Consider the following 14847-nt stretch of genomic DNA (forward strand, 5'->3'; position numbering starts at 1 on the left):
ATGAAGTCTAGACTATTCATGGTCAGATCATTTGGTCAAAATTTTTGTTCCTTGTGGCATGACAAACATACTTGCTGATACTAGTTCTTAAACTGCAAGAACAGTGAGCAATATCTTCTCAAATACATAGAGCTGAATACTCCCATCACTTTAGAAACTGCTCAGATCAAACTCTGGAGCTAGCTCAATCTACCAATGTAGGTGGTGAGGACAAGAGCTCTCCAAGTACAAACCTCCAAGACTCCAAGTTATCCTGGTAAGAAGGGCAAAAGGTTGGACACATGGTTCAGTCAAATGGCATAGCTTAGTTGGAATCGTTATCTATCACAATTATTTTGTGATTTTCAGGTACCTCTTCATGAGGAACCTTATCACTTGTTCTTATTATGTAAGAGTGGATGACAAGGGTCACAATTAAATTTTCCTTTCTTGAAAAAAATTGTACCACAAAGATCGTTGGCCTTATACCATTAATTTTTCCTTTAAAAAAAAGACAGAAACTCCACTATGTTTGTTTTAAGATCTGCGATGATAATGCTAATTTCACAAACTTTGTTTTTTTTGGATTAAATGTCACTTTAATATTGATATTTGATTTTTACAGTATTATTATCTTATCGTGCGATCCGTGTATTTTAAGTACAAAATGTTAGTTATTACGTAGCAACGCACGAACACGCTACCTAGTATAGGTACAAATTTATTTAAAGCGCAAATCAAGCCACAGCGCAACAATGTTGGAGCAGTTGAAAGATCACCATCAGCAAATGCTTTTGCGCTCGCGGCCGGCCGGCCGGCCGCATTTGGATGGAGATATACATAGCGGCTGGACTTCTTCTGATGAATTTACGTGCTGCTCCGTTTATATATTTTGACATGAATTTCTTGCGGCATGGATCTCTCCCTTAGCCGGCGGTGTATGGCCTCATGCATTATCCTTATCCATGTTCTTTATCTTCCTTGATTGAAGGAGCATGCCATGCACACTGACTCCTAGCCTAGAAAATGGAACTCATGTTTTCCTCCTGTTTTCCACTTTTAGTTCCTAGCGCTGCTTATTATGTCCTCAAATATAAAACATGCACGTATTTCAAAATTTAAACTTCATTATCCTTATCAACAAACATTATAATTAGGGTCAGTTTGAAAAAGTTTTTTTTGTTAAACACCCTTTTTCAAAATAGTTCATGAAGTGAAACATCTTTTTTATGCTCTCACAAAGAGATGGAGAGAGGTGAAGTTAAAAAAGTAGCTTTTCACGGCTCTCTTCCTCATTTCCCTCTCTTAGCTATCCATAGAGCTTGTTGGTGAAGCTTTTTTATGAAAATAGTTTTTTTTTTCAAAACGGCCAGCTTCACCGAGAAAACTGCTTGTGAAGCTGTTTTCCAAAACAGCTTTACTGACGAAGCTGAGGTGTGCCAAGACCTTATATGAGAGTTTATACTGTAAAGGTGGCTACATTGGATTCATTTGTTAGAATACTTTCCAATGATAAAAACTTTTATTGCATATAAATTGTATATTTGTTATAGGAGAAAATAGTAGTCAAAGTGCGATCTTGAAGACCATCCTATTCAAACCACTCTTTATATTTTATATGACGAAGTGAGTACCAGTAGTTTTGTTATATTTTCAGCCGGCTCATCTCTTGTGAGTTTTCGTTCCTTTTTTCCCCCCAAAATCAGCAGCTACCTCCGGCTCAGCTGGCACATAGGACTATACACGATACGACGCGCAGGAAGGTACTGTGCACAATGAGCCTCACAGCTGATTGCACATAGCTAATAATTTGCTCTTCTGTCATCAACCCAGCGACGGACCCAGAAAATATTTTAGAGAGGCTGAACAACACTATTGTTCGATCTTAAGTCTCAGCCCCTATACTATAGAACTTTACCTATAAATTTATGAGGGCTCCACAGGGGTTCCCCGCCCCCACCGCTGTGTCCGCCCCTGCATCGACCGCTAATTGGATGGTGATTATTCCATTCCCCTGGTCGGTTGATGTGCCAACGAAGTGGATTGCCACCGATTACATTTACACCCAGCTAGTAGCTTCTAGTATAATAATCGAGCTGAGCAGCCAAGAATCAGATGTTGAGGTATATATAATCCACACACAACACCTTACCGCTAGATTAGCATTCACGAGCATTACACTATTATTAGTTGGTCAAAGTCATCGTATGCATTGTAAAAAAAAAAAGTCGTCGTATGCATAGGCATACCATTGCGTGATTGCATAATTGCATGAACCTAACCCACTAATCATGCTCGGGGGCATCTTTGTCTGATGAGCAGCTTATTATGTGCTTGTCATCTAAAGCTATGTTTGCACTTGAAATGAATGCATCCTCGCTCGTTGTCAGCCCAAGCTCGAAAGGAGAGGAGAGAGCACTACGTAAAAGGGAGCTGCTGGTCACCTGGAAACGGCATGCCTTTCGAGCATCAGCGAAGAACACAACCAACCAGGACACTGGTCTGTGTTCCCTGGATTCTTGCTTCCTTTTCATTCGCTTTTGTATTGTGGAGTATGTGCACAGCATAAAAAAAGTAATGGGTTACCACATCACATAGCATGTTCGTTGGTTAATTTCTGAGCTGATAAACCTGACTGATACTGGTTCGTTGTAAGAGAAAAATGATATACCATATCTGATAAATTCTAACTTAAACCAACAAGTGAATAGACTTATTGTTGGTACATGACAGTAGGTACACGCACTCAAGAATCGAGACTCTTGTTCCCATCCGGGAAAAGGCAGGCTGGGACACCTGAATTTCACATGAAGAAGCGTGTTCCGTTCCGTCCACGAAAATGTGAAATCAAGGGGAAATCCCAACTGATCTGGCATGAAGGAACGATCATGTGATCTTACTATTCTTTCCTCTCAACACACTGACTCACGAGCTGGCGGCAGCATAAATGAGTGAGGGGTGTTTGGTTCTACACGCTCCTAAAATTTATGTCACATCAAATATTTAGATACTAATAAAAAATATTAAATATATATTAATTATAAAATCAATTACATAGATGGAGGCTAATTTTCGAGACGAATTTTTAAGCCTAATTAATCTATCATTAGCATATGTTTACTGTAGCCCCATGTTGTCAAATCATGGACTAATTAGGCTTAAAAAATTCATCTCGCAAATTAGTCACAAGTTATGCAATTAGTTTTGTAATTAATCTATATTTAATACTCCATACATATATCTAGATATTCGATGCGATAGGAATTTTAGGAGTTCATGCAGCCACCAAACAGCCTCAATCTTTTGGCTGCTTAGAGCGTGCATGGTACAGTGATGATACTGGACCACAAGGAAAAGAGGACAGGAATGGGGACCCAGCCAGCTCGAAACCAAAACAGCTGTGAACCAGTCAATATGCCATGCAAGCAGACAGTACTCTCTATTCATGTGTGTGGCCCCTTCTGAACACTCCCTCGTGTCATGTGTGGCTTGCCTTTTGCTCCTCCTGTCACGTCTCGTCAGTGGTCAGTGCACCGCTCGCCTGACCCTGCCTGGCTGCCTGACACAAATACTAAAACGTCTCATCACGGTGAGTTCTTTGTGGTTTGCCGACCGCTCTAAGTTTTTCTTAGGTCTAGTTTAGTTTCAGAAAATTTTGCAAAATTTTTTAAGATTTTTTATCATATCGAATCTTTAGACGTATGTATAAAACATTAAATATAAATAAAAAATAAAACTAGTTTAGATAAAATTCACGAGACGAATCTTTTAAGTCTAATTAAATTATAATTAGATATTAATTATTAAATAACAACGGAAAATGATACGGTATATTTTGCAAAATATTTGGCCATCCCTTCGGACGGACCACGGACGGACGGACTAGGAATTCAAGGTCTGTTTGGCTCAAATAAATCATCTATTTATAAGTTAAAAAGTGAAATAAGTGATTTATTTTGTCAAACACTACCAACTTATAAGTCATTCCTGCTTATAAGTTTTAAGTTGGTTCACCCTTGCTTAAAACTTATAAATCACCCTTTTTCGCGTGGGGCCTCACCTTTAATAAACTTATAAGTCATCTACGACCAAACAGACATGACTTATAAGTCACTGATTTTCAATCACCTGACTTAATAAGTCACTGATTAGCCCGTCGACGATTAGACTCGGACCGTACGCGCCACACGTGCGCCTCCTGTCACACTGTCACTTGCAAAAGTAAAATTTCCAGATCCTGCTGTTTTTTTTTTGTCTCACAGTAAACCACGGAGCAAGTATTTTATACTCCTACGTAGCATCAGGATCGGTTCAATAAAATTACGCAAACAAAGAAAGGAGAGATTTTGAATTTGCACTCCGCAGTAGGAGTTTTGCAAAACTTGCTGTGTGCTGCTGGCCCTGTGGGATTCGCCTCACCGATTCAGGAGGTGTTCTGTGTTCAGAGATTTCAGATCGTCTGCTCTGCAGTCAGTGCAGCTGCGTGCAGACCGCGGCGCACGTAATCTGCTGCAGTGCTGCGCTTGCTTGCTGCAGTGGCAAAGGTGAACGGCTCGAGATGAGAAATGCGCTGCGCGCCTGCGCTACCTTCTCTTCTCTGCTACCACCATCACCTGCCAAAAATGCTGGTAGCACTGTCAAGCCCAAACGAACGGGGCGCTGGTGGAAGGATTATTACTGTGTTCTTCGCCAAAAGTGCAAGCTAAAATACCGAAAAACCGGAGCAAGTTCATCCATTTAACAGTCAAAAGTGCAAGATATGCACATTCTTTGCCCTCGGCCGGCCGCCCCCCCCTGATTATCTGCACGAGACAAGAGAAGTGAACGTTTGCATCCATCCAAACACGCAGCAACAGACGGATAATTCTTTTGTCTCGCGAAACAGGGGCGAAAGAATCCAATCCAACCAAACCTCTCCCCCAGCACCTGCAATCGCTAGCTCACAAGCTGCTGCCGCTAATCGCACAATTGATTAATTAATTAACCCACCGCCACTAATCGCACTACCACTACTACAAGACTACCCGGTAAATGCAAAGATCGCAAGTCCACGGCCCGCCCCCAATCCCCACCCTCCACTTCTTAAGCTCCCCTGACGCCTCAGCGGCCGGTCTCCCTCCTCGTCCGGCCTCCCGCTCCACCGGGGGCTCGCCATTGATGGAGTACGAGCGCATCCACGAGCCGCTCCCGCGTCGTCAGGTGCCCGCCTCGCCGCGATCCCCGCCTCAATTCGCTCCCCGGGTGCTCCGTTTCTGGATCTTGTCTTGCTTGCGTGCCCCCTCCTCCTCATGCCCTGCCGCCGGGTGCTTGCTTGCTCGTCTTGGGGGGTTCGATTTGCTTATACTTTCGCACCGTCTTGGGTTCGTCGTGTTCTTGGGCGAAAGGTTTGAGGCTTTCCGTAGTGTGTGCTGTTCGCGAGGTGACTTTTTAATGATGAGGTTCTCGCCTCGGAAGGGAGGCGCACCTGTAGTCGCTGAACTCGATGATGGTTCAGTTTGGTTGGACAGGTTGATTCCTTGCAGGGTTCCCTCTTTTTTTTCATTCTTCCCCATCCTTTCTGTCGAATTCGGCTGAAGCTTTGGTACTTGTGCGGCTAAATTCGACGCGCATTTCGCCGAAAAGCTGCAGCTTTCTCATGCATCTGATGTTCGGCATTGTTTCTCCTAAATTTTGTGTTGCTTCTGTGCCGTAGCTTTCAATCGCTGGCGGGTGTAAGGATGGGATGGGGATGGGTCGAGCATTTCTGTGCACATTTCACTAAAAAGCTGAGATCTTCTTATCCCTTCCGCTGTTGTTTCAGCTTTCTTCGGTTCGAATTCAGTAGTTTGTCGGTTTAATTCGCCTTCTGTGCACCATTTCGATTCTGCCTCCGCTACATTTCACACTTTTCTCTCGCGGCGTCACTGAACCATTTCTTCTGTCCTTCCACCCTGCTCTGCCCCAGTCCGGCGGATTCTCTCCAGCTAAGCTACGAGCAATGCTTCGCGGGCTAGAGAAGCACCAGCGCAACAACGGCGAGGACACGTCGCCGGAGGCCAACGACTCCGGCGAGCTCGACGACCGGAGTAAGTCCACCGCCTGACCAATCCTCAAGCTGTTCATATATGATTCGACCTTTTACCATTTGCTGAGCACGAGTTCCCTGATACGTACTCCGTACTGAATACTGAATACGTCGACAGGGAGCCTGGAATGCTCTACCTCCACCGAGATGTCGAGCAACAGCGGCCACAGGTCAAGAAACCGAGCCCCGGACGACGACAGCTTCGACTCGGAGAGCAGCTCATCGGGGCCGCCGACGGTGAAGAGGTCGACCACGGTGGCCGCGTTACTGCCGCCGTTCTCTCGGCCCACGCCGTCAAAGTGGGACGACGCCGAGAAGTGGATTTCCAGCCCGACGTCAAACCGTACTGGCCGTGCGGGGCCTACCGCCGGAACTGTGCCAAAGAAGTCCGCATTGGCATTTCCTGAACATGGAGGCCGTCCACCAGCCGTTGCTAAGGTGGTCACGGATGTGCCTACCAACGCTGGACCATTGGTTAAGAATTCAGATGGTAAGCATGAACTTTGCTATGCCATCGATTTTTTATTGTTTCAGCACATATAGTATAATGCGGTGATAAATATTGTACACACTGTTCGTTTGGGCTTGTTTGGTTTATAAGCCGTACTTTTTCAGCCAACGAACAATATTTTTCTCTCACACCAAATCAGCCGACGGTACTTTCAGCTATGGCTTATCAGCCAAACAAGTCCAAGCGGACAGGACGGTACTTGTGAGATCATATTTTTTATTAATGCCATTGGATTTCAGCTTCAGCCTGTTTTATGTGTCTGAACTTTGGAGTCCTAACTATAATTTGATTATATTTTATAACGAAGTGTGAAGAGTTAAGAGTTAAGAGTTAAGGATTATCTAGAACATTTGGTTGCAAGTTTGAAGTGTTGAAGCGGGGTGAATTGGAGACAGGTAAAGTGTAGCATCATGAGTTGCCCGTGCAGAGAAGTCTGCCTTTGATGTTCAGCTGTTCTTTTCGTCATGGCAGTTTCTCAGACCCTTAAAAAGTAACATGTATTTCCTTGATCACCCCTTAAATTTATAATGAATACATAAAGGTGACAGTCTAATATAGCTAAATCTCCCCACCAACTAAATGCTTTACTTATATATTTTCTTTTGGAAAATAATTAGCAGGATAAATGTACATTCAGATCAGGACATATTTCAGGCATACTGTGTCATTATCTTATCATTATATGTTAGCTGCTTGCACTTAGAACCTCACAGATATTTATAGAAACACTTAGAACCTCACAAATATTTATAGATTAAATTATCATCAGTGTATTTCTTTTTTCAGGTCTCGCCCATCCTGATTTACTTAAACCTGCACACAATGCTTCAATAGTTGACGGGCCAGCACCTGCAGTTAGGTCTGTGTCTATGAGAGACATGGGAACAGAAATGACTCCAATTGCCAGCCAGGAGCCTTCTCGGACCGCGACTCCTATAATTATATCTACTCCAACTTCCTCTCGGACACCAACTCCGCAACGCACCACAGAATTCAGTGTGAGTAATATAGATTCTAACAAGATGGAGATGTCTGAAGAGGAGCTACAAATAAGTACAAGACAGGAAATTATGGATCTTGGTGAAAGGTTAGGCAAGACTACTATAGCTGCATGGGCAAGCAAGGAAGAGAAAGCCGCTGCACATTCCACGAATACTATAGCTTATAAGGCTGTCGATATCAACAGGGAGAATCGAGCGGCAGATTGGCAGGAGGCAGAGAAGGCAAAGTATCTTGCAAGGTATATTTGATCCTAGTTTAGTTGTAATGCCATCGTCTGTTCATCTTGAGAATAACATTTAAAAACTCATAAAGAAGATTTAATGCTTTCCATTGTAATATATACAGAAACTAGTTTTAGATCATCTGTGGTATAGAACTACAGTGCATATGGAAGCTAGGCGAAACTGGAGGTTGCAGATTTATTGTTTCTCTGATCTTCAACATTATGCAGGTTTCAGAGGGAGGAAGCAAAGATCCAAGCTTGGGAAAATCTCCAGAAAGCGAAAATTGAAGCTGAAATGAAAAGGATAGAGGTAAAACCTCCATTCTCTGCTATGTTGGCCCACAGGATCACCGGCTCAGGTGAGTGAACCACTCACCAGTTTTGCCGAGCACCCGCTAGCGTTGCCGAGCATCCACTAGCCGTGCCGACCACGAACAGGCGTTGTCCGTCCCCACACGCCTGATTACAGGAGCTAGAGGAAGAAGAGAGAACAGAGCATGCACACACAATACAAGACACCAGCGTTGGCTAAAGCCCTGTCTGTAAGATGGCAAATCTGAACCCTCTTTAGTGAGTTGCCGTAGCAGTCTATTTATACAACTCTATCCATCTAGTCTTAGTACAGCTGCCCTGCTGCAACAGTGACTAGATAACATACTGCATGTGCCTACAGTGCTGCAGGTGAGCAGTTCGACGCCTGCACCTACAGCGGCTACAGTATCACAGCAGGGGGCCTTTTCGGCGCCGCCTTCCCCTTGTTGTATTCACACAAGGTAGCAGTAGATTATCTAACAATCTTTTCCTAATCCTACTGCTAAGCCTTGTACAACCTCCATGTTGATCATCTCTTTCAGCTCTGTAAGTCGAAGACGTCCGAGCGGCTTGGTGAGGACGTCCGCGAGTTGCCGACCAGTTTCGACGAACTCGATGACGATCTGCCATCCATCAACACAGTCCCTGAGAAAGTAGAACTTCACGTCGATGTGTTTACTCCGGTCGTGTAGAACCGGATTCTTCGCGATGGCGATGGCGGGCTGGTTGTCCACCATCAGTGCTGGTGGGTGAGCTTCCACACCGGTCAGCTCGCCCAGCAGCCGGCGCAGCCACACAACTTGGCACGCCATTGTGGCCGTCGCTACGTACTCTGCCTCGCACGTAGATAGCACCACCACCTTCTGTTTTAGCGACAGCCATGAAATTGGGGCCGACCCGAGGAAGACGAGCACGCCAAAGGTGCTCCGTCGTCCGTCGATGTCCACCGCCATGTCTGCATCGCTGAACACAGTGAGCTGTAGCCTACTCCCGCGGTCTTTGGGAAGATGATCCCATGATCCACAGTCCCCTTGACGTAGCGCAGTAGCCGCTTCACCGTAGCCCAGTGATCCTCTCTGAGATCCTCCATGAAGCGACTGACGTAGCCCACGGCGAACGCGATGTCCGGCCTCGTGTGGACTAGATAGCGCAGACCGCCGATAATGCTCCGGTAGAGTGTCGCATCTACCTTCACCGCGGTGCTGGCCTTCGTCAGCTTCAGCCGCTCCTCCATCGGAGTCACACATGGCTTGCACTCAGCCATGCCGCTCCTCTCCAACAGCTTGGAGGCATACACGCTCTGACCGAGCGTGAGTTCCTCCTTCCCCTGTCTCACCTCGATGCCAAGGTAGTAGGAGAGTGTGCCGAGATCGCTCATTCGAAAACGAGCTGCCATCTCGCGCTTGAAGCTGTTGATATCTTCCGTGCGCGCACCGGTGACGATTAAGTCATCCACATACACGCCGACGACAAGCTCCTCCTTCCCCCGTCGCCGCGTGTATAGCGCGTGCTCGGTTGCGCACCTCTGAAACCCAAGCTCGCCCAGCGTGGCATCAAGCTTGGTGTTCCATGCTCGTGGGGCCTGCCGCAGCCCGTAGAGTGCCTTGCGCAGTCGGAGCACCCTGTGCTCCTCTCCCTTGACGGCGAAACCTGGAGGTTGCATGACGAAGACCGTCTCCGCCAGCTCGCCATTGAGGAAGGCCGATTTAACGTCTAAGTGATGGACGCGCCAGTCCTTTGCTGCTGCCAAGGCTAGTAGCAAACGGACTGACTCCATGCGCGCTACTGGCGCAAAGACCTCCTCGAAGTCGATACCCTCGCGCTGAACAAAGCCTTGGGCGACGAGGCGCGCCTTGTGCTTCATAATGGCGCCGAGCTCGTCCCGCTTGACTTTGTACACCCACTTCAGGCTGATCGAACGGTATCCTGGAGGTGGATCGATGAGCTGCCAAGTCTTGTTTTCCTCGATCGCCTTTATCTCCTTCAGCATCGCCCGTCGCCAGTTTTCGTCCCGCTCGTCCAACGCGAACATGGGTGGTTCCTCTACACTGACGAGCAGCCGCTCTGCGTCATTGAGCAGCCTGCCCGCCAGACCTGAGGGACCTGTGCCGTCGACGATGTTGTCCACCCTACGGAACGGCACCTCCTCACCTTCGTGGTAGGCGTCCACGAACTCAGTGATGTCATTTGGAGGTGAGGCGAACTCGATTGGGGTCGATAGAGTTCTCTGTCCCGCCAGAGTGCTTGGTAGAGCACCTGGAGTGCTCGACACCCTGGTTGTCGTGCTCGGCACTAATTCTGGACAGCTCGTCATAACTCCTGCAGTGTTCGGCCATAATGTAGGAGTGCTCAGCTTCAGTCTTGGAGTGGTCGGCACCACTGTAAGATGTCTTGGCTCCGCCACGGGAGTGCTCGGCACCCGTCCTAGAGTGGTCGCCACCACTACAGAACCTCTCGGCACCACTCCTGGCGTGCTCAGCATCCCTCCATGAGTGCTCGGCACTCTTCCCTGAGTGCTCGGCATCCCTCCCGAAGTGCTCGGCACTGCCCCAGGATTGCTCGGCTCTACCGCCGGAGTGCTCGGCACCTCTTCCCAGTGTCTCCACCATCGTGGATGACCAAGTGCTCAACCACGAAGGTGCTGGTGAAGCCACCAGCTTCCCCCGTGCTCGGACTGCTCCAGTCCCAAGCCGCCTCCTCGTCGAACACAACGTCGTGTGAGACAAGCACCTTGTCTCCACGTGGGTCGTAGAGCGGGTACGCCTTGGTACCCTCCGTGTAGCCCAGAAACACCATGGGTGTGCTCCTGTCCTCTAGCTTGGTGAGGTTCGGCTTTGTCTTTCTAATGTGGCCGATGCAGCCGAATGTCCAGAGGAAGGACACGCTCGGCTTGCATCCATACCAAGCTTCGAATGGCGTCGTGCCCGTCAGGGCCTTGGTCGGAGAGCGGTTGAGGATGAACACCGCCGTGGTCACTGCCTCTCCCCAGAACCTTGCCGGCATGCCTTTGGCCTTCATCATGGATTGGGCCATGCCGACCACCGTCTGGTTCTGCCTCTCCACCACGCCATTCTATTGTGGCGAGTACGGCGCGGTGTGGTGTTGCCCCACACCCTGATTCGCACAGTACGCAGCAAACTCCAGCGAAGTGAATTCGCCGCCGCGATCAGTCCTCAGCACGCGGAGCTTCTTGCCACTCGGCCTCCACGCGCGTCTTGAACTTCTTGATCGCCGCCACCGCTTCGTCCTTGCTCGTCAGGAATTGTAGCCATATGTAGCGACTGCAATCGTCCACGAGCAGGAGGAAGTACCGTTGACCACCATTTATAGCAGGCGTGATCGGCCCGCAAAGGTCGCCGTGAACGAGCTCGAGAGCGTCCTTCGCACGATACTTGGCTCTGCTTCCCGGTTAGGCAGCTCTCACACAGCTTGCCTCCGTGCTTGATATGGGGTAGCCCTCGGACCATCTTTTTTAGCCGACCAAGCGCGTCGAAGCTAAGATGTCCGAACCGGGCATGTCACGTCCATGGTTTCTCGGAGTGCCTTGCCGCCAGGCACATCGGTTGCTCTACCTTCATGTCGAGCAGGTACAACCGGTTCAGGGACCTCTTCACCTTGGCAATAAGTCGCTGCTCCCGGTCCCTGATCCTAAGGACTCCGTCCTTGATCAGTACCTCGCTACCGCGCTCATCTAGCTGACCAATGCTGATGATGCTAGAACGCAACTGCGGGATGTAATATACATCTGTTAGCGCATGGTGCTGTCCGTTCTGGCACCTGAAGATGATGGTGTCGCGCCCTTGGATAGCCACCCTTGAGCCGTCACCAAACTTCACCGTACCGGTAACATCATCGTCGAGCTCGAAGAAGGATGCCTTGGAGCCCATCATGTGGTTGCTGGTACCAGAGTCCAGATATCATCGTTGCTCCTGGTCGACGCCCACACGTCCGAGGTGAACTTGGGCGCGTGATTCGTCGAGGTTGACGGTCTTCAGGGCCTTCCCAGGTCCTTCCACCGTTGTCGCCTCTTCCCTCTCCTCAGCCTCGACGTCGTGCAGTGCACAGAACGTCGACATCAGGATAGTTGCCTCATCCTCATCATCGGCTTGCGCCAGATGTGCCTGAGCATTCTTTTCCTGCTTGCGGTTTGGGCACTCCCGTGCCCAATGGCCCATCTTCCCGCAACGCCGGTAGGCGTTGGGGTCGACCTGCTTCTTTTCCGAATAAGCCTTGCCGCGGCGCTTGCCATCGCCACCGCGGCTGGAGGAGGCTGCCTTCTCGGAGTTTCTTCGAGCAGCCCACTCCTCTTCCGTCAGCAGGAGTTTCCCGCTGTTCTTCGTTGTTGTTGCCTGCTCCAGGCGCTCGTCCACTGCCCGCAGACGGCCTGTCACATCCTTAATGGTGAGGGTGGACAAGTCCAGCACCGTCTCTATGGAGAGAGCGATCTAGATGTACTTTACCGGCACGGAGTGGAGGTACTTGGAGACCGTCTTCTCTTCGTCGATGGTGACGCCATGGCTCTTCAGCTTGCTGATGAGCGTCTGCAGACGGAGGGAGAAGTCCTCCACCGTTTCAGCATCCTCGAACTTGAGGTTGGCGTACTCCTGCTTCAGAAGCTGGTCCGTCACCTTCTTTGCGTGGTCGGAACCGACGCGCATCGCCGCAATAGCCTCCCACGCCTCCTTAGCCGAGCTCTTCGCCCCCAACGACTCCCTGTACTCCGCCGGTACGGCAGCGAGGATAGCCTCCAACGCTGACATGTCATTTTCCTCATTGTCGGTGCCCTTGTCAATAGCATTCTAGAGCCGTCGGGCTCTGAGCTTGACCTTCATGGTCACCGACCACTCTCCATAGTTGGTGCGAGTCAGAATCGGCCAACTAGTGCCGCTGACCTCCCGCACCGTGCGAACAATGACCTCCGGTCGTGGCTGGGCAGCCACTGTTGTCGCCCAACTCCGAACCGCCCGTCATCGCCAGCGGTTAGTCTGTCGACGGCGCTTGTACGGCTCTGATACCACTTGTTGGCCCACAGGATCATCGGCTCAGGTGAGTGAACCACTCACCAGTCTTGCCGAACACCCGCTAGTGTCGCCGAGCACCCACTAGCCGTGCCGACCACGAATAGGCGTTGTCCGTCCCCACACGCTATGGCGGGAGCTAGAGGGAGAAGGGAGAACAGAGCATGCACGCACAATACAAGACACCAGCGTTGGCCGAAGCCCTGTCTGTGAGATGGTAAATCTGAACTCTTTTTACTGAGTTGCCGTGGTAGTCTATTTATACAACTCTATCCATCTAGTCCCAGTACAGCTGCCCTGCTGCAACAGTGACTAGATAACATATATGGCTGACCCTGCGCCGACCACTGCATGTGCCTACAGTGTTGTAGGTGAGCAATTCGGCGCCTGCACCTGCAGCGGCTATAGTATCACAGCAAGGGGGTCTTTTCGGCGCCACCTTTCCCTTGCTGTGTTCACGCAAGGTAGCAGTAGATTATCTAACATGCTACTCATCTCATGATATAGTGCCATAGATACTTTTCACTTGAAGCCTGTATATACGCAGTTTCCTATTTTAAATAATTACTAAACCAAAAGATAGCACCATCACTCCAAGCAACATCTGACTATCATGTGATAGGATTAAAGGTGGAATATGAAGTGTTCCCTCCATTTCTTTTTATAATGCCTATTAGGACTTGAAAAAGTCTTTGAAAGTATTTTTTGGCCATCAAATCCTCTTACAATGTATCATTAATTGCTGCAAAATCAATATTGTATAAAAGAATTTTGAGATGCAAATCTATTGATGTAACTTTTACATACTAAGCATGCATATAATTTGACTAATCGTTAGTCAAAATGTCAAATTGTACGAAGTTTGACGGTTTGAAATCATAATACACCCCATAAAAAGAAACTGAGGTAGTACCTAAGTTCTCCAAGTTCAGTAATTTGATATTGTTTACCATTCCTGAGTTAGTATCCAGATTCCAGAACATTTCTTTTCTGCTGCCTAGTGCGCACTGGACTGGATGTCTGAATCATTACACTTCCACGCTCCAATGTTTTCTGTTGGGCATAGCCAACAATGAACCTTTTAGCTTATGAATTCTGCTTCAGTCATGTAACTCTTTTAGTTTGCCTGGCTTTTGGTTGCAAACTTTGGCCGTCCTCAGTGTTGGTTTCGGATTGCCTCTCGCTGTCCATTACACCACTGATGCCTCTAATGTGCTTGTACTAACTGGTACTTTTCTACTTCCTCTTAACGAAACATGTGCCAAGGCACGTTTGTGGAAAAAAAAAAAGGTCATGAATTTGGCTTGCAGAATCTGACAGAAGCTCCCTCTCCTCTGAGTGCAGGCCAAGATAGAGCGAAAACGGGCGCGCGAGCAAGACAGGCTCGCCAGCAAGCTGGCAGCGGTAAGCCACCGAGCAGAGGCGAAGAGGGAGGCCGCGGAGGTGAGGAGGAACCAGGAAGCCGCGAGAACGGAGGAGCAGGCAGCCCAGATCCGGGAAACCGGACATACGCCTACCTCCTTCTCCTGCTGGTGCTGGTGTCTGTGATTCTCATTCTCTGATGAGTGACCAGCTCTAGTCACCCGCCTGTAACATAGCATGATCCGTGATCGTTGGGCGTGGTAGAAAAATTGCTCACTGTACGACTTGTAGTGTAGTGCCTTGTTTTGTTGGTCTCATGGTGGGTCGTCTTCTCAGGAAGGAATGCAGTGTTATCACTTTTCAGTTTTCACCGCGA

The 14847-nt window shown here is 48.6% G+C and overlaps 1 protein-coding gene across 3 annotated transcripts; it reads left to right on the plus strand.

The window, feature by feature from the left end:
• The first annotated feature begins 4826 nt into the window (after positions 1-4826).
• Positions 4827-14810, plus strand: LOC136450294 (uncharacterized). Of its 3 annotated transcripts, XM_066450693.1 has the most exons (7): positions 4829-5178; positions 5924-6044; positions 6162-6533; positions 7341-7641; positions 7741-7794; positions 8008-8089; positions 14454-14810. In XM_066450693.1, the coding sequence occupies exons 1-7, from the start codon at positions 5011-5013 to the stop codon at positions 14655-14657; spliced, it is 1302 nt and encodes a 433-aa protein (XP_066306790.1). In that variant the 5' UTR covers positions 4829-5010; the 3' UTR covers positions 14658-14810. The 3 variants fall into 3 exon arrangements, with proteins under 3 accessions (XP_066306798.1, XP_066306790.1, XP_066306785.1); XM_066450701.1 differs by lacking the exon at positions 14454-14810 and adding an exon at positions 14270-14418 and having other exon boundaries at positions 4827-5178; positions 7341-7794; XM_066450688.1 differs by having other exon boundaries at positions 4831-5178; positions 7341-7794.
• The last annotated feature ends 37 nt before the right edge of the window (positions 14811-14847 follow it).

Source organism: Miscanthus floridulus, chromosome 1, assembly GCF_019320115.1.
Source record: "Miscanthus floridulus cultivar M001 chromosome 1, ASM1932011v1, whole genome shotgun sequence".
Taxonomy (NCBI): domain Eukaryota; kingdom Viridiplantae; phylum Streptophyta; class Magnoliopsida; order Poales; family Poaceae; genus Miscanthus; species Miscanthus floridulus.

Bases quoted from the DNA above. Each gene is read 5' to 3' on its own strand.
- LOC136450294 (XM_066450688.1), top strand. From the start codon at position 5,011: ATGCAAAGATCGCAAGTCCACGGCCCGCCCCCAATCCCCACCCTCCAC. The intron at 6,045-6,161 runs GTAAGTCCACCG...ATACGTCGACAG, and splicing joins CGGCGAGCTCGACGACCGGA to GGAGCCTGGAATGCTCTACC. The intron at 7,795-8,007 runs GTATATTTGATC...AACATTATGCAG, and splicing joins AAGGCAAAGTATCTTGCAAG to GTTTCAGAGGGAGGAAGCAA.